This window comes from Miniopterus natalensis, chromosome 3, assembly GCF_054644295.1.
Source record: "Miniopterus natalensis isolate mMinNat1 chromosome 3, mMinNat1.hap1, whole genome shotgun sequence".
NCBI lineage: Eukaryota > Metazoa > Chordata > Mammalia > Chiroptera > Miniopteridae > Miniopterus > Miniopterus natalensis.
Window position 1 is genome coordinate 40,898,628 of NC_142083.1, and position 22,327 is coordinate 40,920,954.

Here is a 22,327-nt window from a genome sequence, read left to right on the forward strand (position 1 = left end):
TCTGATTCTCGGTTTAGTCCTGTTAAATTGATTCTGTGGCTTCTTCTATTACTCACTGGAGCCTCTTCATTCAAAGATTTACAAGAAAGTGCAGGACATTTGGTGCTTTTGGTGGCTGGATCTTCAAGGCAGCAGGGACGACAGAGCAGGACATGGTTACACTTGAGCCAGATGATGAGATGTCCTGTAAGCTGTGTTAAGGAGCTTAGACCTGGTAACAACGAGGAGCCATTAAAAGGTATTAAACAAGAGTGTATCATGATTATTTTAGAAAGATCACTCTTGAATGGAATGGAAAATGGTGTGGAAAGGAGCAAAACCAGAAGCTGGGAGGCCAATGGCGTACCTGCAGCAGGGACCCGGATAGAAAAGGCCATTGGGGAAGAGAAGCCCTTCAGATTGGAGTGACAACCACAGTGAGAAACAGAAGGGACTAGGTGAGTAGATAGAGAGGGCGAGAGAAAGGATGACACCGGGCTTCTGGTTCATTCTCAGACTAGTCTGTGCCTTTAAACATTTTCCCAAACATGTACTTAGGCTTTACACAGCATCCTCAGTGCTTGCTGTGGTGATAACCCTTTAATTTTCAAATATGTTCGCATCCTGTCCCCCAATGAATGCGCACAGTCATTAAGTAGCTCAAATGGAAAATAAGCATGCAGATTGACTTCATTTGGACTCAGTTCTCTGGGCCCCAGGCCTGGGTAGAGGAAACAAATTCTATTACCTAAACCACAGAGGCTGAAATCCTCCAGACAAAGAGGAAAATGCTCCAGTGATTGACTTGGTTTAACTAAATATAAAAGTGTTACTATGCTAGACCTTATTTACAAAAGAAAATAATTTCGCTCATCATTATGAGGAAAGCCCATGTTTCAAATCGCAATATTTTTGTAATAAATGAAAAAATCCCTTGACAGATTCTGTTAAACCCATTCAGATCTGTTCATGGGGAAGATTTTCTAACAACCTAGCCCAACACTGCTGGCTGCATGCTGACTTGATTTGCAGCTATAATAAATATACATAAATAAGCAGATGGCTGGGAGCTCAAGGCCCCAGGTGAAGGCATTTTTACTTCTCGATGTCTTGCCCAGCTCCGTCATGCTGCTTGCAATTAACCTATTCATCATTCTTCTCACCCTTCCCAGCCCTCTCCTCCTGGTCTCGTGGGGCTCTATTCCTACCCAGCACTCCACTGAACCTGCTCATCCAGGCCGCAGACCACCTCCATTTTGGTAAATCCAAGGGTCAAGTCTCAGTCCTGTCTGACGTGACCCATCACTGCAGTCAGTCACTCCCTCTTTCTTGGCACATCCTTTTGATTTTCCTCCTACGTCATTGCTGCTTCCCTCTCTGATCTCTGTGTTCAGAATGTCATTTCTTAGTTTTCTTCTCTTCTCTGTGACTTAAACCCTTGATGATTTCAGTCTCATGGTTTTAAATAGCATCTTTATCCTCATGACTCTTTTTTTTATTTTATTTTTGTTTAAAATATTACAGATGTCCTTTTTTCTCCCCAATGACCCTTTCCACCCCATCCCACCCCCCTCCCCAGTCCCCCTCCCCACCATTGTCCGTGTCCTCGGGTTGTGTATATACGCATATAAATTCTTTGGTTACTCTCTCCCCCTCCACCCACCTGCCCTCCTCCCTCCCTCTGACATTCGTCAGTCTCATCCATGCTTCCATGTCATTGACTCTATTCTGTTCATCAGTTTAAGTTCTTTAGATTCCACGTATAAGCGAGATCATGTGATGTTTGTCTTTCTCTGCCTGGCTTATTTCACTTAGCATAACACTCTCCAGGTATGAGATTATTCTTCTTTACAGCTGCCTAGTATTCCATGGTGTGAATGTGCCACAGCTTTTTTATCCACTCATCTACTGATGGGCACTTGGGCTGTTTCCAGATCTTAGCTATTGTAAACTGTGCTGCTATGAACATAGGGGTGCATATATTCTTTCTGGTTAGTGTTTCAGGATTCTTAGGATACATTCCTAGAAGTGAGATCACTGGGTCAAAAGGCAGCTCCATTTCTAATTTTTTGGGGAACCTCCATACTGTTTCCCATAGTGGCTGCCCCAGCCTGCATTCCCACCAGCAGTGTACTAGGGCTCCCCTTTCTCCACACCCTGGCCAGCATATGTCGTTTGTTGATTTGTTGATGGAGCCATTCTGACAGGTGTGAAGTGACACCTCATTGTGGTTTTAATTTGCATCTCTCTGATGATTAGCGATGTTGAGCATTTTCTCATGTGTCTCTTGGCCATCCGTATGTCCTCTTTGGAGAAGTATCTATTCAGGTCCTTTGCCCATTTTTTAATTGGGTTGTTTGTCTTCCTCTTGCTGAGTAGTATGAGTTCTTTGTACACTTCGGAAATTAGCCCCTTATCAGATACATCCCTGGCAAATATGTTTTCCCAGACCGTGGGGTTCCTTTGTATTTTGAGGCTGTTTTCTTTTGCCCTGCAGAAGCTTTTTAGTTTGATGTAGTCCCATATATTTGTTTTTTATTTTGTTTCTCTTACCCTAGGAGATGTATCAGTGAAAATTCCACTACATGGGATGTCTGTGACTTTACTGCCTATGTTTTCTTCCAGGATTTTTATGGTTTTGTGACTTACATTTAAGTCTTTTATCCATTTTGAATTTATTTTTGTGTGTGGTGAAACTTGGTGGTCTAGTTTCATTTTTTTGCATGTAGCTGTCCAATTTTCCCAGCACCACTTATTGAAGAGACTCTTTACTCCATTGGATGCTCTTGCCTCCTTTGTCAAATATTAACTGACCATAATGGCGTGGGTCTATTTCTGGGGTCTCTGTTCTGTTCCACTGATCTATATGCCTGTTGTTGTACCAATACCAGGCCGTTTTGATTACAGTGGCTTTGTAATACAGTTTGAAGTCCGGTAATGTGATCCCTCCCACTCTGTTCTTTTTTCTCAAGATGGCTGCAGCTATTTGGGGTCTTTTTTGGTTCCATATAAATTTTCAAAATGTTTGTTTTAGGTCTGTGAAATATGCTGTTGGTATTTTAATGGGAATTGCATTGAATTTATAAATTGCTTGGGTAGTATGGACATTTTAATGATATTAATTCTTCCAATCCATGTATCCTCATGACTCTTCAGTGTGTATCTCCAAATTTGTATCTCCTGAACTCCAGACTCATACCTAGTCAAGTGCTTACTCAACATCTCCAGTTGGATGGTTGAGACATCACAAGCTCAACCTGTCAAAACGGAACTCCTAATTCCCCCTCAAAAGCTACTCTGTAGCTTCTGTGTCTCACTTGATGGCAACTTGATCCTGCCAGTGCTCATGTCAAAAGTCACCCTTGACTTCTTTCTCTCACAACCACATCTAATCAGTCAAGAAGTCTCGCTGATGGTGCCTGCAGAATACATCGGAACCCAGTCCTTACCACTGCTAATCCACCTGACCCGCCACACTCTCTCAGCTAGGGCCCCATAACAGTCACAACTTGTCTTCCTGCTTATACCCTATCCTCAGCACCGCAGCTCAAGTAATCCTTTTAAAAAGGAATAGAGATATCACCTCTTCACTCAAAACCCTGAAATGGCTCCTAGTAAAAGCCAAAGGCTTACGAATGCCTATAAGTTCTTACCTGGTCTGCTCCCAGCCCTTAGCTCACGGACCGCATCTTTACTTCCCCTTCACTCACTCTGCTCCAGAGACCCTGGTCTCCTTGCTGTTTCTCAGACATGCCAGGCAAGCCCTACCTTAGGACCACTGCTCCACCCGTACCCTATGCCTAGAAGGCTCTTTGTCAGATACCTGCAAGGCCAACTTCCTTCAAGTCTTTGTTCACGTCATCTCTACAATGAAGCCTACCCTGCCATACTCAATACTGCCCCCTGCCAGCAACCCCAGCACTCCTAGCCCCCTAATCCTGCTTTACTTTTTTCTTTCCCATAACACTTATCACTTTCTACTATATTATCTGACCTACTTATTCATTAGGTCCATTATCAATTGTCTCTCCTACTATAATTTAATTACCACAAGGGCAGAGATCTCTGTTTTGTTCACTGATGTATCCTCAGTACCAAGAGCAGAGCCTGGAACATAGGAGGCACTCAGTAAATACTTGCTGAATAAATGAATAAATTTTTTAGCTATAGGGACTCTTGTTACAAGGCAAATATTATTGGAACAGGTGATACATTTAGCTTCAAGCTTCCAGTTGAGCCATTAACATATCTTACAAGCTAGAACTGGAACTACAAGCGATACGACTCTGACGCCTCTCCTTTCCAGCTCACTCTTTCAGCATATTCTCTGCACCCGTGTTCTGGTCTCCTCAGGAAGGGGAATGGTACGGTCAACATCCCCTGCTTAGGTTTGTCCTCTCTAGAATAATGAGGTCCTCTTCCTCCTCACCTCCATGGGGTCCTCACTGGGACCCAGTTCCTCAAGTCCTTATAACTGAAAAAAATGAGAGGTAGTGGTTCCATTTAAAAAATGTTGGAAATTCCCAAAGTAGGCCAAACCTATAGCCTTGAACAAATCTTAGTTTATTGAAATCTAGAGGAGATACAAATGATCACGAGACTTTTACAGCAAGAGAGGAAGATGAGGGATAGTAGGAAACCCAAGCAAAGGGCTGGGATGGGAGCCCTGTGTTTCTAGAGGTTAACGTGAGGGCACTGGAAGGGAGAGGGAGACAGGCATGGACAGGACTGGGCCGCCCCGTGGGCAGCTGTTGGGAGACACACATCTTATTTTGGCTTAAGCTGGACTCCTGTGTTAACTCACCAGGAGTTTCAGGGGCCACCATCGTGCTGCTGGATGGCCTGGAGGAAGCTGCTCCAAGAACCCTCGGAAACACGCTCTGAATAAGAACTGCCCGTGTAGCAATGTGGCGAGTGATCTTTCCCACGAGAGCTTTCCTGGGATTCCGGGCCGCTGCCACGAGGCTCTCTATACTGCTAATGCTCTAACAGCCACTTGGATCAACTAGAGGGAGGCTGAGCTCTTGTTTTATTAAGCACTGGGCTCTTGCGCATAATGCATCCTCAGAAACTCTGCTTCTTACACAGCACTGAATTTAACCTTGGTCAAAAGAAATCAACACGGAAAGCGCCAAATCGCAGGCGTGGGCACGTGGTGGGCATTGGGCCACCCATTAGTTCTTGCTTCCCACCCACTGGTTCTCCTCTGGGCAGCCCCCCCCCCCCCCCCCCGCTTTGAGATGACTGTGTCCGTGTTTGTCTCTTCCGTGGTGTATCTGTATTTCTCCTTACTTGGCCCCAGATGTCAGATTGGCTTGCATTACCCCAGGATGAATCATTCGATTTCCTGTCCATGTTCCTAACCTTTCCAGCTCCTCTTGTATCATTTCTCAGTCATCCCTGCTGTTTACAATACCTCTCAATTTAAAGCCATCTGCAAGTCTCATTACGAGCCACTGCCTCCTCCCCCCACGGTCCAGGGCGTGTTGCATAAAACAAGACCTGACATCGTTCTCTTCCTTCCGCTTGAGGTACCAGAGCTCTAAGTTACGTTAACTTATTAGCATTTTTAATATGACTATATTACACACTTATTCCTATTCTCTGCGAATCTAATATGTGAAAATCACTATTCGTCATTTTAAAACTGTTACTCACTTTACAAAAAATGTAATACCTTTAACTAGTCACATTTCCTAATATTCTTAATCTTTACCTTACAAAAAAAAAATCCCTCGGCTTTTCAGGGCTAGTTATAGCCTTGAACACAGGTATTTAATGTCCTTTAGCCACTTCAGCTTATAAGAGACTGTTCCTTAAAGTTCTGGGACTAAAACGGCAATGCTTCCATTTCAATGCTGTGCTTCTGAGGAGCCCAGCCCTCCCCTCTCTGCTGACTCCCGGGACCTTGGCTCCGGCTTTTCTCGCTCCTTCTGATGCTGTGAATGTATAGAAAGTAAGACTGGAAGCACAGACACCAATATGTTAACAGGGGTTATTCATAAGAGGTAGAATGGGGCTCTTTCTATTAGTATCTTCTAAATTTAATAATTAAAAGAAAAACCACACACATGAAAATGTTCATTCATTCAGATTCAGCTGTTCTGTTGCACTGCAATAAACAGTAATGCAGACCGAGAAACAAGTAACTTGCTCAGAATCATCATTCTGGTATCTTGTGGTAAGCCTGGCTTTCTACTCTGAAATCCACTTCCTATGTCCCATTCTTCTTCCCCAAAGCCACCATTATATCACATCCAGACTTCCTTTCTCTTTGGTTCTTTTTCCTCTTAATTTCTGCACCTAATATACCCCTTCTCACCTTTTTCTACACTATTTTAGCAGTAGTCACCCTGTGAATTAGTTGTTATATGTAATATAAAATGTAAAACATGCTCAATACATAGATGAGAAAGGCAATTTCCCCCCTCATGGAAAAACTGGGACAACCCATATCAGAACAGGCACAATCTGACAGTCTTCAAATAAGTCAGCTTGCTTCTTACATTTAAAATAAAACTGAAATCTGTTTGGTCTTAACTGTGATATTTGGAAAGTGTCGTGCTTTCTTCTACACAGAAAGATTTCTTAACTTTTTCAAAATGGGAATTCTTGAAAGGGCCATCTTTCTCAAAGTGAGATCTGAGGAATCAATCCTTAATTGTATTCGTAGATGTTAACATTTTCCTTTTCTTTTCACTCGCTTACCCTAAAAGTAGGGTAAGTATGGTCGCCTCTCTCCCACTTGGGAGAGGACTTTCGGAGCCTTGAGCTGGCCGTGTTGGAAATTAGGAATGTCTCTGATGATGCACAGCCGTCTTCATTTCTAATCACACAAGCCGAGCGTGTTCCAGGCTGACTAACGTACCTGCAGAAATGGACCAGTTTCTCATTCCTTCTCCTGAAGTCTCGTCAGTTAGAACCAGAAGGGTCGCTTTCTCCTTGCTCTACAACTAGGAACTTTATCACAAGATGATCTTGAGTAAGACAGATCCTTACCTTCCCCACCACCACTGCCTTCCTGTTCCCATATCCAGTTGTCTCAAATTTATGGGCAGCGCTCAGTGATCTCGCTGGTTCTCAATCTTTCTCCTGCAGAGGTTCACTTAGGACAAGAGCCCAACATGAACACTGAATAACTGTTTTTGACCAGTTATTCACCAAAAACTTCACCTCAAGGAAAAAATAACATCAAATCAGGATTAAATAAACATCCAGGCAATTTGAGATTTTATTGTGAAAACAGCCATTTTGACATGATATCCAGTTTCTCATTTATCAGAATAAATGCTTTACAACATTATCATCATCCCCACTTCTGGGTATTTATACATAGTTTCTGAGTAAAATATATTCACATTAGGCAAAGCTAGAATATTGAAATTATGACCAAAATTGCTTATTTTAAGACTGTTTATAACAGAACTATAGTATTTGTAACTGGAACTGATGTTTAAAATGTTTATCGTTCCAAGATAGGCTTGGTGGAACAAAGCCAATATATGTATACACATACATTCCTTATTTATCTTCTTTGCTGTCCATCTTCCAGAAAGCTCAAGTTACATTCCAAACACCACGAATTTCCACTTCAAGACAGACAGAAAAATAGAAAGGCATTTCCTATTTTACAAAATAAGACATAAAGTCAAAAGAGAAATAAAGCTCATCTTTATGCAATTAACATAAAAGCTTGAGTACACCCTTCCTTCGCCAAGAAACAGAGATGCCAGCATTGCAGGAAAAGGCGCCAACAGTCCAAAGACCAATGGCCAGCGCCTCCTTCTCTGTAGTACATGACTAGCTAAGGACTGATGCAAACCCTGGCACGGCATTTTTCTTGATTTCCAAGGATCTGGGATATATAAACTCAGTGATTAAAAGGCATTTCTCTGACTTTGCATGAGGAAACTGAAGAATCAGAACAAAGGTCCAACTGCTTTTCACGTGGCAAGATGTTCCCCATTACACAACTCAAAACCCACAGGCAAGCTTTCCATCAAATGCACGTCCAAAGCATGGTGTTCCGAATCTGCAACTGTATGCGCTGCGGGAGACAAAGCTTCCTTGTGCCTGATTAGTCATCTAGTTTATGCTTGGAAAGGAAATCAGACACACTTAGTCCTCTGAAATTTGGAGGCTAGTGAGGTTTAAAATTTGGGACATATAGAAACTGCTGAGAATTGTTAATGAAAACTGTAAACCCTCATGCTGGAAAATACACGCAAAAACATACAATCCTTGTTTAGACCACGTCTTCAGGAATGCTGATCAGAACTTGAAAACATTAACCTTCCTTTGCTTTGTCCCTAAAGCAACTGTAAACTTTCTAGCACACTATATGTGTGTGTATACATACTTTGTGTGTGTGTGTGTGTGTGTGTATCACATACACAGGGTGTCCCCCCAAAAATGTATACATGCTTTAGATAATAGTTCAATTTTGAAAATAAAATGTATTTTAATAAACACTGCCTTTATAAGTATTCAAAGTGTGTATATACATTTTGGGGGGAATATATATATTTTTATATATAATGACCAGCTTGTATGTGACTTTAGTGCTATAAATACCGTTTGGCACTTTTAAAGCACAGCCAAAAGCGGTTTGGAAGACTGTCCTGGAATTCCAAGTTGGTTCCCTCTGTCTCCTAGATGCCTACATATTGGTTAGTTCTCTGAAATCACCAGTTCACAAACTGGCTGGGATCCTAGGGAAAGGGGCTCAACTGACCAGGGGCTCACATGTGCCTACCTAACCAACCAGCACACCCGCAGCCACCCCTCTCTCAACTCATGGTCCAAGGGAGTCCTGACCTGTCTCTTTCCATGTATCACCAGCTGGAGGGGCACCAATGGGAAAGTTGTGCAATGAGCACAAACACAAAACACTCTAGGGTAGCATTCCCCTAGGTGTATTTCTCAGAACACAAATCACACAAAACACCTACTTTTAAAAAATCTACATAAGAATAAATGAGTTAAACCGTCAATAAAATACAGGTCCTTCTTGGAGACTGAAGCCACACAATAGCGTATGAAAGGTTCTGAAAAGCCTGAAGTAACTTAACTTTGTCTAACCCAACACTTCCCACATTTATTCTGCTCTATTCATGTAATACCAATATAATCTGCCAAAATACCTTTAGGAACTACTTCTCCATGGAACTAAAAGATGTTTTTAAAAAATCTTATGGTATAATTTCAAATTAATAATGAGGATACAAAAAAGACTTACTTTCCTGTATTTTTCAAATAAAGAGACCACTGTTTTGCTCTGAATTCTATCAAAAAACAAACAACAAAAGACCATTCCCCTCTCTATTTAAAAACGTGCAAGTCAAAGTTACCCTTTTTTGTGTCATTGTTCGAAAATGTTAATTCTCATCATTGGTCTCTTCACCTGCAACAAATAATTGCTGTATATTTTCTATTCGGAGAATACCTCTCTACCTCAATCACAATAGTTTTAAGTCTAGGGCAGGTAACCTGGGCTCCTAGCAAACATTACATCCCAACAGAGTTTTGGGCTAAATTATTTTGTAAACCCTTAAAAAAAACTAAAACAACAACAAACTCCGTCTTAACACCTCTGTGAAAATCAGCATTTTGAAGACCTAATGAAACTTCAATTAAACCTTTGAGGATAATTGGATTACTGGCCTTTGATTCATGTAACTAACAACACATTTCTTAATGATGTTTAAGAAGCATTGAAATGTGAATTCCACAGAGCTGAACAGAGAAAAAGGCAAAAGGTACAATTCCTAACACCAACAACATACACAAAAGACCATCATCACCACCCAAATTATACTCTGTGGCTCTGCTCAGGATTTTAATTATATAAATAACCAAACCATGACAAAGTCAATTACTAAATCCCTGTGAGCTTAAAACAAAAAACACAGACATGCTGCACCATCAGAGTGTGGCTGTGTTCGTCCCCTCACACTGCCGTTAGAGAGGCGACACGTGCAAAGCGAAGGACAACTACCACCTGGAGACACAGAACCTTTTGTAAAATACTCTACCCCCAAGAGTAAACCCAGGTGCCATAGGGAGAAAATGATATACTTACAAACGTAAGATCACAGAACTTTTTATATCCTACAGAAAAGGAGTTCTTGGTTTGGGTTTTTTCCTTTTCTGGTGAGGCAAAACGGATCTTTAGATAATTGACTGTTCCAAACCTGAGGTGCATGTTTCTTTAAACTCAAACATAAAATAAATTACAGTATATTTAACTTATATGATGTATTTATTCATCTGGAATTGAAAACTGGATGCTATCTTTAGAACATTAAATTTTAAATCATAGTTTACGTAGATAACGATAAATTTACTCTATTGAATTTACTTTTTAAAACCCTTTTATTCTGAAATAATTATAGATTCACAGGTTGCAAAAACAGTACAGAGAAATCCTATGTATCCATCACTCAGCTTTTTGTCTTTGCATTTAAACATTTATATTTTGGTTTTAAAGGACCAAAAAATATAATAGACCCAGTAAATACATATTCTTGGAAGAGGTTCTAAAAAAACATACTACTGACTTCACACTTTTATCACAAGAAGCTGCCTTTAAAAAAATTGGTTTTCTGAGATACTATCACTCTTACCAATTTTTGCCTCTTTTGATATCTTGTTTTCTTCCACTTTTACAAACTTCTGAAAATTATGACAGCTCTGATTGAAATAAGCTTCCCCATTCCTTCATGTCTATATATCTAGCAATATTAAATGCACAGAAATTACAAATGGAAAGCAATATGCTTTGGATTTAATGTAAAATCTCCAATCTTCTAGTACTCAAAAAATAATACAAACGTACCTAAGTTGAAATTTGTTTTGCTTGTCAATGCCAACCTTGGTAGCGGGGAAAGCACTGTGAAGGAATGACTACCCGCAACGTCCTTTACAGTTTCTACAGTGTTATGAGGAGGGTCAGTCTTACGGATGGCTCATGACAGTTGATGTGGCATCTTTGTCATGTGGGAATTACCTGGCCAATTTTCTAATCCTATACCACAAACAAATATAAACATAAACACAGTCCCTTTTATATTCTCCTCCACCATCACCTCCAAAAGAAAACAGGTCACAGCATTTTGTTTAAGACTGTGGACCATTTATCTCAAAAAACTCAACCTTTACACAAAGCATATCCTGACAGGCCGAGCACGAGCTCGCTGTCCAGTCTGGAAAGCTGTTCCTTTCCAAGCACTTCCTCCGTGGTGGGATCTCCGCGGTGGCTTGTGCTCCGTGACAGCTTTCTAGCATCTCGCTGGCTTATGCCAAAAAAGCTCAACTAAGTAAACCAACATAGAACTTTTCACCTATCGAAATCACATTTTGCATCTTAGGAAATGTAGTCTGGAAGCATCGTGGCCTATACAGTGTAAGGCTAAAGGCAGTTCAGAGCAGGATTGACCAAAAGGAAATAAATCATGTTTACAGTCATCTTCTCTACTAAAAAGGGACAAATACTCGTTATTTTGAAATGGTGTCTCTTGATTAAACCTTCAGCACATGAAACACTACAGTATGCCTATCGGCTCAAGTTTGTATGCTGTAAGAACATGATCTCCCTCATTTTTCTTATTCATGGACATTAGTAGTTTTATTGGCAGAAAAACTTACATAACCTAGGATTATCTTTTTATTTTGCCTATGGAGAAACTTGGAATTAAATTTACGATTCAATTTTATAATCTGTTAGGGTTGGAACAGCTCTTTCTCCCATAAATTTTTTATTTTTCCAAAACTAATTTTAATTGTCCTGTTTTACATGTGTTTGACAATTGTTAAGCCACTTCAAATGTTTTTTGGAAATGTTAATACAAATCCTAACTGAAAATGAGTAACCCTAACTGAAGCATAAACAGATGTGTGGTTAATGTGCTAACCAACCTCCTCCAACATACATCAATCCTAGAAGACAACAAAGTCCTCTGGTCATGATTCCAACAAAGAATATTCATACGGATTTCAGGTCACTGGAAACCAGCAGAATACTAACAATGTGTGCACACACACTCTCCCACCTGTTGCAGAACTTACATGAAATTCATTAGTTACTTTCCCAATTGCATCCAAACAGATGAACAAGATTTTGAAGATCACCGTTTCTCACTTTCAAGAAGAAACATTCACAAGGACTTAAAGATTCCTGCATAAATAGATACCGAAATACAGAACAAAATGAGAGGATGCAGGTCAAACACAGCTGAGCTCCACTCAGCTCAAATTAGACGAGTCTTGACTGCAAAGCTGTTTTCTTAGCATGTGGGTTTCTGCAGGATGTGATAAGATTTGCTGAGCACCATAGTAATCTTTTAAGACACTAACAAACACATGGTCCAATATTTTAAAAATCCCAGAAGTGGTTATAGGACTACAGAAGCACCTCAGCCACTAAAATAAGATTCTGTTATAAGTAAAATTACTTGCGTAGCAAATCCTTTAACAGTTCAGCAACCAATACATAGAAAATATTCTTTAAAATGTACTGCTACTCCCAGTTATTCCATTGGATCCTTCAACTGTAGTTAAACTACATAAAAAAATAATTAGTTGTCATAAAACTTTTGACTGCATGATATGCTTCTTATGAAAGAACACTGGTCCGAGCCCAGCACGATGGCCTTGGACTGGCACACAGTAGGTACTTCTATTACTCTTGTGGGGGTTCCTTTTGAGTAGTGTCTAAGAATGGGGCAAGTTTCCTTAAGACTTTACAGCCTCGCATAATAAGGATGAGCAACACACTCAGTTTTCCCCAAATCAATCCCAGACAGAGATGACCAGAGTTACTACAAATACATAGGTCTGAAGTTGCCACATTCACCCAATAAACTAAAAGAGCCCTTACTAACCTACATGGAACATATCAGCAAACACTAATGTAATACTGAAGTGCATATAGTCAGATAAATATTATATATAACCACCTTTAATATTTATATATGGTACTAACCCCTCAAAAGATTAGTATTATAAGAGCATAATTTAAAAGCACATTCCTCATTGCTTTTACAGTTAAATACAGGCTTTTCTATGGAAGTAAATAGAGTATTAGGATAATATATTTTTCCTAATGTCTAAAATAGGCATCAAATTTCTAAACAGAAGAAAAAGGCCTCAGCTAAAGGGCCACATACATATTAGATATTCATACTGGTCTAAGAAAACTAAATTAATAAATTAGCTTGAATAAATTAAGGTGCACATTCAGAACAGAATTGTAGCTTTTGGTCAGCAACACGTGAACCAAAGGCAAAAATCTGCCAAGATTAAGGCAGGTTTTTTACATACAGTACAGTGTGTTTTCTTTCTCCCTCAAGTTCACTGAGTACTTACTTTGATGGTATTTAAAGTGCATTGCCAAGCTAAAATACAAGCTTCCTAATTTAACAAATAGATGTCGTAGAAAGTTTCTTTTGCTTTAGAGTCTTCCTTGTACCTAATAGCGGCATTTCTTTTTGTCTTCACACACTTGGTATCAGAGATAACGGCAACGATCACGTGACTTTGGATACAAAGCATGCTGCCTGTCAGGGTGACAGCCGCTGTAAGGAATCGCTCTCTTCCGCTGCTGGAGTCAATCTAAGTGTTGGCAGTTTCCGAGGAGGAAGTTGAGGGCTCTGGCGAAGATTGTCATCCATCTGTGGAGAGCACAAAAGGTACATCTGACTAATGGCTGTGGCACCACTTAAGCGGACTGCGGCCTCCCATCCAAACTACAGCCTAGAAGAGTACAGAACCATATGTCTCTAGGGCTGCCAGAGAAACCCTTTCCTTGCAAATAATCTCTTAAGAGTTCTAAATGTCATACCTCAAATACCAGCTGACTCAGTATATGTATAAAAGCAACACGGCTCATCCTTGTGCCTTCACAAACTTATAGTAACTCCACAAAATGAATGTTCTGTTGAACTCAAACCATAGCATCACTTGGTTTAAGAGGTCTTCTAATAGTAAAAGCAATACTTCTGCTATACTAAGCTCCACAGTTTACCAAGTTTGTTCACATACAATACCTCATCTGATCTTCCTAACACTATTGTGAAGGGAAAAAAAGCACATACAATTATTCCCAATTTTACAGATTAGCAAAATGAAGCTCGAAATAGTTAAGGAATCTGCATTCAGTTGCAAAGCTAGTATCAAAGCTGAAGTTTGAACCAGGTCTTATTCCAGCCATATTATTCTTTCAACTCTACCTCATTGCCTCAATGAAAATGACCTGTACTCCTCAAAAAGACCAGCTCTTTCAGATTGAGGGTATTTAGACCAAGGGAAGCTAGGAAAAGAAACAGAAACAAGGATAATCCTTTAGACCTATTCCAGAGGCATTCCAAACACTGAATCAGTTCTAAGTCTGCTCTAGAGAAACAATATGGAGCACACTGAAAATATGCCCCAGGGTTTCAGACTTACCCTAAGGAGTACATTAGCATCCCTGGAAATACTAGGAGAGGGATTATTTAGAACTGAGTCAGATCTTAGAAAACTACCTTTAACCAGAGCACCCTGCAAACAGAACACAAGACTCCGGTCCTGGTGCTGAGCTCAGTATCAGTTTAACTTTAAAAAAGACTAGAAAGCAGATGCCATCAAGACCCAAAACCAACAGAATATAGCATCTTGTTACCCACTTGATATGCACGTTTTTTAGAGTTCTGAATATGTGCAGAAGAAAACTTTCCCCTATCTTGTCAAGACGCTCTTACAGAGCAGAGTGGCAATGCTTTGGCAGAGGCACGCAGGCCTCGTAGGAAAGGGAAGACAATGAAAGATTAACTTTTTTTTTTTAACTTTTTATAATTTTTATTTTTGTTTAAAGTATTACAAATGTCCCTTTTTCTCCCCAATGACCCATTACCCCCCGTTCTGCACAGCAAAAGAAAACAGCCTCAAAATAGAAAGATTAACTTTTAATCTGCCGTGAAAGCAAGTACCTCCGGGGTACTCTTTAAATCAATTGTTAAGATGTCTTTTTTTCCTTGCAAAAACTAAGCTCCTGAAACATAACTCTTTTTTAAATTAAAAAAAAAAACCCAAACTCTAGATTTTCTGTCCAAACAGTGAGCGCTAGTAGCCATTAGGATTTGCTGTTCTAATGTCTTACAGCAGAAGTGAACCAAGCTTTAGAGCAGGTATGAAGGGGCCGGAGGGAGTGCTGATACAGGGTCAGAAAACTTTCATATATCGATGATGGCGCGAGATAAAGTGTACAAAGTGGTGACAGGGCCTCAGGTTTCACTTTCTGCATATTTAAGTATTTCGTGGTTCTGTTTACATGTCTGTCATGAATTGGCCACATCCAAAAAATGGAAACTATCCTGGATAGCCTTCATGTAGCAGAGAAGTGTCTAAAATAGTTTCAGTAATCTTTCCATTATCCACACTTAACACTTAATATATTTCATCTCATGAGATTTACTGGGTTGGACAAAGAATTTAAACAAACTAGGATTTTATTCAGCTTACTCAAACTTTAATAATGAACTCTTACAGTTTTACTTACTTCTCGAGTTCTAACAACTTATTCTCAAGTTCTAAAGAGAAACAGAACTGTCTTTCCAGAGAGTGGCAATAAACCTGGCTACTAGTAATACTAGCAATGGAAATATAGTCTCATTCATGAGTTAGGTAGCTGACTAGCTGCAAAGCCCATGCTGGAGTCCAATTTCTAAGGTTCAAATAACCTAACTCTTGTCACCTGAATGATCTCAGGCAGGTGACATAAGCTACTCTCAAAGCTTCAGTATCCTCATCTGTAAAATGGGGATGACAGAGGAACTGTAAGCATAGAGCTGCTATGAGGATTAAATGAGATAACACATATAAAGCTCATACAATACAGTGCTAGCTAGTGCTATTAGGCTACACTGCCCTGTAAGTTTGTGAAAGAATCAAGTATTATTTCTCTGTATATAGAAAAAAGTAAGTTTACCAGATACTTGGGTAAAAAATGCATAACTCTCTTGTAATTTCCCAATTAGCATCACTCTTGAAATTTCCATTGTTGCCTACCCAATTCCTCAATATCTCTCTCACCAAATGAACACCCCAAAATAGCAAAATATCCACACTGATAAAAAATGTGGACAACATTTAGAACCAAGAAGGATAGGAAACAGAAATATAAAACAGTTCATGTGGAAGAAAAATCAAGACATCATAACACAATTAACTAGAAAGGATAAGCACAGATGCTTCCAATCTCAAGAAATGTTAACTTTCAGAGACAGGAGCAGACAAGCAAGAAGTGTTTTTGTGTCTTTTTTTTTTTTTAAAGCCAGGCTTTTGGGTCTCCTAACTTGAAAAATACTAATTGTGTGGTAAAAGTAAACCCAATACCATCATCAGATCTTTCCCCAAAGCTATCAGGCCACTTCTGGCTTCAAAATAATATATTATACTACACAACTTTAGTGAGTGTGCATTTAAACAGCTTTCTGAAAAAATTAACTCCTTTTAAAGGTAAAGTTAATTCATAACCTAAATTACAATATTAACTGCAGAAAGGAAAATACTAAATTACTATTTAAAAGTTGATAAAAGGAAACTTGACCTTTTCAATCAAGTTGGATTCCTTATTTACAAGCTGTGTGAGTTTCTGCAGATTTGCATCTACCGTTTCTTGTCCAGCAGGAAAGATGCCTAAGAAGCCAGAGACAGAAATTAGAAAGACAGATTTTGAAAGCCTTTAAAGCTGTTTACATTAAAAGAATTTTTAGTCTATCCACCCTCTCCAGTGGCCCACCCTCCAAAAAAAAATGGCAAAGAGAAAAACCATTCTGGGTTCAAAGGCAAACTTAAGTGGGAAAGTAATGCTCTAAAACCAAACTGTAAACAAAAGGACTAAATTTGTCCACAGAGTAGACACTGTAGGCCAAATGGGATGCAGCCAGCCAAAGTAATTAGTAAAAAAGCACAGCAGTCCTCCTTTCCTTCTCAAATATAAGTGGTGCCTTTCCCCACCCATTCCAAACAGGTCTTTAGTTACAACTCTGTGGATAGCTTTCTAAGGCAGTGACTCCCAAACAGGCATCCACCCGATGTCTACAGGATTTGGAGGGCCTTAAAAAATACAGATTCCTGAGATGTAGCCCTAAGAAACTCTAATTTGGTAAATCTGGCATAGGACCCATGCTTCTGAATTTATCCTGTACACAGGTCTGCCAACCTCTGCTTCAACATAACAAAGCTGATGTTACTTAATTGCATGACCCCAAACTACTGACTCCTCCCTACATACAAAACACCTAACCACCCACAAAACAAACTTGTCGCTCAGCCAGCTACCTTTACAACTCCTGTTTCTTAAAAGGACAATTTCTCCCAGTATGAATTTAGTATCCCAATCACTTAAGCATAAAGCCTCACACTCCCAATGAATCATATCCTAAATGACAGGTGCCCTCTGCTACTATACCTCTAGTCTGATACAATCAGTTTCAAGTAGTGGAATCATGGGGGTGTACCTCACCAAAATCAACCTGCTACTGATTTCTGTTCACGCAGGAAAATGCTAGAAGCAACATTTAAAGTTATTTGCCCATTTGCGTTAGGAAAAATGCTATCTTAATAAATACCTCAATAAATACCTGTGGTTTAATCTTTTGGAAGAAAATGACCCACTTCAAAGGGGCAATATTTAAAGAAGACCAAGGAGCAAGAAATGTATAAAATCCAAAAGAACAGACGAAAGGCAAACATTCATTTCTCTATTTAAATAAGAACATATGGAAATAAAGATAAAGTTGGAAAAACGGAACTTTTTGAAGCACTATAAACCAGCACTTAAAGACAATCCTCAAACTTCTTTAATAAGTAATGAATCTTGCTTATACGTCCTTAGGAGAATTTGCAGATACTCTATACAAACAAAGATTAGCTGAAGAGGAGCCAGCTTACCTCCAAGACTAAGCCTAAAATAACTGCTTAGGATGTCATCACAAAAGCGACACAGGTTGGAGAGCTGTTTCAAATGTTCTTGCAACTGAACTTTAGGGAAGCGAACTTTATAAAGAGGTGCGAGAAAACCAAACACATAGGCATCCAAGGTAGAAGGCCTAAAAATAAAGTCAGGATTTTTTAAAAGTACACAAGAAAACATTAACTTGGATTGAAAAATAAATAAAAATTCTCAAATATATTAGTCAATTCTGAAGTATAAAATTTAGTCCTTTAAAAGGTTTACTGCCCATTTTAGCTTATAATAATGATGCAAGTAGAATTTTACTTGGTAGTTTTTTTATACTCTAACCATTTATTTTATTTAGAAGAAAATTCAGTTGTAAATTAAGATTCATTTTTACTCACAAGTGTTATACAGGGACTGGAGACAGGGTGGAAATAGCCTTAGATGTTTTCAGTTCACATATGCAGTATATTAAGTCAATGTTAGATTATCAACAACAGTTTCCCATAGTAAAAATCCACTAAATATTTTTAAAGTGAAAAACTCATTAGGGGAGCGGGAAGACAAGGAGACTTGCTTTAAATAATTGCTCACTGAATATATGCACAACATCAAAATGATTTTTAAGGGAATGCACTCACGTATCTCCAAAGAAAAACTGAGACGTTCCCAATCTGTTTGACAGAAGATTTAGACACTCCTTGGCATCTCTGTATATCTAATAAGGATGACATTACATCTCAGAGATAGGAAAGATGCTCTAGAACTCCTTTTTAGGCAGGTATCTATAGATTAGTTCATCTCTACTACCTTTAAGGTCCCTCCTCAGGAGGGCCCTGGCTCTGACAGTAATCACAACCATACCTGTGCTTCCACTTCTCGGAGGTGGTAGAGAGGCGGCTCTCCTCTGGTCAGGAGGATCCTAGTCAGTGCTCCCTTAGACATTCTTCCAGGAAGGATCAAACTCAAGGGAAAGGGAATTCGTGAAGCAAACCATGGCTTTGTCACAGTAAAGTAATTGTCACTTTCAACCCAGAATGTGTGAAGCTGCAAAAGAGGAGAAAAAAACACTACAAGGATGTTCTTTTATTTAAAAAAAGATCACTCAATTGATGTGCAAGTTTTTATAAATGTCTTTGTATAAAATGACTTTGTACAAATTTTCCAGTTAGAAAGACTCAAAGATTAAACAAGATTTTAAACGTGAGTTTTGTGGATTACTATATCCCAGTACCCAGAACAAGGCCTAGCACATAGTAGGTGCTTAGTAAATATTTGCTGAAAGAATGGATTCCAGTTCACCCAATTCTAAATATGGAATAACAAGCTCCATCTTTCACAAAGACTTTTTATTTCCAAAATGGCATCATCTTTCATTTTATTGTTCTACATACTACTTGAATGTAGAACAGAATTGAGTTTTACAGGAACATGAAAGAATCAAGATTAATACACAAATGAAATTTCCTCTCTTAAGCCTTTTTCATTGTTTTCCTTCTAAACAGACTAAGTACATTTTAGTAGATCATTAAAATATGGTAATATTCACCACTGCTCACCACTGCAGGAAGAAGCTTCTCTTCAAGGAGAGCAATGTAAGCCAGTGTATCTGCCCCTTGTTTTGCTGAGAGTTCATAATCAGCATTATATTTCTATTGAAAAATATAAAACAACAACCAAAAAAACCTCAGAAGTCAAAAGCATCCCAAATCAGTAAAGCTAAATAAATTAGGATTCCTATGTATTCTTCCTCAAAAATGGCAAATATGATATTAAAAGGGGGAAAAATACATATTTAGTGACAAATGCTGCTTAATGCAAGTCAAGTTCTTAGCACAGCATCATGCATATAGTAAAGTCAATAATTGTTATGACTTTTTATTCACTACTTCTTCAGTAATTAATGAACAGTTTAATACAAGCTTATTAAATAGAAGCTATTATTATTTTTATTAACAGTAAGTAAAGTGTTCTAACTTTTTCCCCCATGAAAAAAGAAAGAAAACCTTCCAATTTAGAAAAGTTCTACATTTTGTTGCCATGAGATTTCTTTTAAAAATTAAATTAAAAAGTGGCCCTGGCCAGTATGGCTCAGTTGGTTGGAGCATCATCCCATACACCAAAAAGCAGTAGGTTCAATTCCCAGTCAGGGCACATGCCCAGGTTGCGGTTTGATCCCTGGTAGAGGTGCATGGGGGAGGCAGTCAATCACTGTTTCTTTCTTTCTTTCTTTCTCTCTCTCCCTTCCTCCCTCTAAAAAAAACTTTTTTAAGTATTGGCAAAACCAATGATAACTTTTGCATTTATATAAATCTTTACATGTTTATATATTTTGAATACATTATAAAAATAATTACATGTTCAGATATCTTGAATACAGTATTTCATGAAACATTTAACTGCAACTATCAGTTAAGTGTTTTTAAAGAATAAAATAAATAATTGCTAGTTGGTAGGATCTCAGATTTCATACCTAGCACAAAATGTGTAGCAAGTATCTAACTAAACTGACAATCATATCAATAAGTGTTAAGATGGCTAAATTGAATCTTGGTTATACCTAAACTTCAACAAAATCCAAGCAAAGTGCATGAAAATATAAATGGAATATAGGTCACTTTATGACTTTCAAATCACAGTACAACTCATGAGTTAGAGCAGTCATTTTCAAATCTTTTTATATTAAACCCCAGGTATCTCCAATGTCTACTGACTTGGCAAAAAGAAATTTCTGAAAAATCCGCAATCCTTACAATGTGGTGTGTGTTTTTAAAAGCGACATGCAGGGATCAACAATCTACTTCTTCAAAAGGAACCACCCACCTGTTTTCTTAAAAAGTTTAGTATTTTTGCTGGTTGAGAAACAATGTTGTCTTCGGTGGTCAAAACTGGTACATCTCCTATAACCAAAAAAACCCCAAAAAACAGTTTACACACAAGGAAACATTTTTCTTTCCTCTTAAGAGATTCCAATACTCTAAAAAGCATACCAGTTGCACATTTGGAGGTGGGAAGTGAGTAAGCTCATCTTAGTTTTTTGCAGTTTCACAAAGAGCATTGGAGAGAAACATTTCCTTTCTCTTAATTTCCACCGATTTGGCTGCACGTTGCAGGACTGCTCGGAAGGATCAAGCATAAGCAGCGCACAGCCAGGGCCACGGTGGAAAGCGCCTGAAGCCCCAGGGTATTCCACGGCTCTACGCCTCGGAGCTTCAAGGCGGGGGGGGGGGGGGGGGGGGGGCTTAGAGGGGGCAGAGGGGGAGCTGAAAGTTTACACTGTACCTCGTGAGCCCCTCCAGGTGTGATCTATGACAGTGACTTTCAACGGTGCACCAGAAAACTTGGCGTAAGCCTGAAACAGAGTTTGCAACAAAACGTTTTAGGCTGAGTACGTAATGCATGTCTGCAGAGCTGCTTTACTTCACAGCCGGGTTCCCCGAAGGCTGAGCCGCCAGCCAGGGGGCGCGTCCCTCCCCGGATCTCTAGCCGGGGGAGCACGCGCGCCGCTGCCCGGCTTTCGGGAACCTCGTTCCCCCAAGGATTCCGGGGGTGCAGGGCGCGCTTGCGCACCTCCCCCGCTCCGGGCTTTCGCTGCACGGCTTAGATAGCTTTGCAAGGATGAGAATAACTCGGAGGCGCGAGGAAAAGCGATGGGTCAGAGGCCAGGCTGTAGCGCATCAACCGCAGGAGCAGCGACACGCCGGCCTCGGGCCCGCGGGGAACCGCCGCGAGCCGCCGGCCCCGCGCCCGGCCGGCCTCCCGCCGCTGGCCCCGCCCCTTCCTTCCCGCCCCGGACCCGAGAGGCGGCCTCACCAGCACCACCAAGGACTCGCTGTGTACCGATGGGAGCCCCCAGCCCCCTCCCCAGCAACTGAGCTCCAAGGGGGCCGCCATCTTGCCGGGGCCAACCTCTGCTACCCGGAAGGACTTCTGCAGCCCAATTTCCGGCAGGTGAAAATAAGGGGCGGGGCGAGGGGCGAGGGGAGGGGAGGGTACCTTTGGGCTCTGGAGAGATGCAGCGAGGACCACAGGTGGGTGAAAAGCACGTTTAGAATCGCCTTGGCCTAGGAGTTAGGAGGCCTGGCCTTAAATCAGACCCACTAAGTCATTCCTCAAATATTTCTTGGATGCCTAATAAGTATTTGAACCTCACTACCCTGATCCTAAACTAACCGGTGTGTAAGATAGGTAAGCCAGTTTATTTACAAGATTGTTGTGTTTAAAATTACGGCATGAGGGAAATAAATTTGGCATACCCTTAATAACTGTAGGCACGTAGGAGTTGCTCAGCCTCTCCCCCATGTCTTTGGCCTCGCCTCGTTCCACTCCCAGTCTCGATTGTGTCATCCTCCTGTGAACTCGCTGCGCCCTCCTTGAAAGTAAAGCTCTTCCTGCCACTTGTCGGGTGAA

The 22,327-nt window shown here is 40.1% G+C and overlaps 1 protein-coding gene across 1 annotated transcript; it reads right to left on the reverse strand.

Moving 5' to 3' along the window:
• Positions 1-7,127: 7,127 nt before the first annotated feature.
• On the reverse strand, positions 7,128-21,811 carry MTX3 (metaxin 3). The gene is made up of 9 exons (XM_016210359.2): positions 21,731-21,811; positions 21,200-21,269; positions 20,741-20,817; positions 19,477-19,569; positions 18,782-18,964; positions 18,559-18,635; positions 17,911-18,068; positions 16,565-16,653; positions 7,128-13,649 (listed from the first exon to the last, which is right to left on the reverse strand). The coding sequence occupies exons 1-9, from the start codon at positions 21,809-21,811 to the stop codon at positions 13,539-13,541; spliced, it is 939 nt and encodes a 312-aa protein (XP_016065845.1). The 3' UTR covers positions 7,128-13,538.
• Between the last annotated feature and the right edge of the window lie 516 nt (positions 21,812-22,327).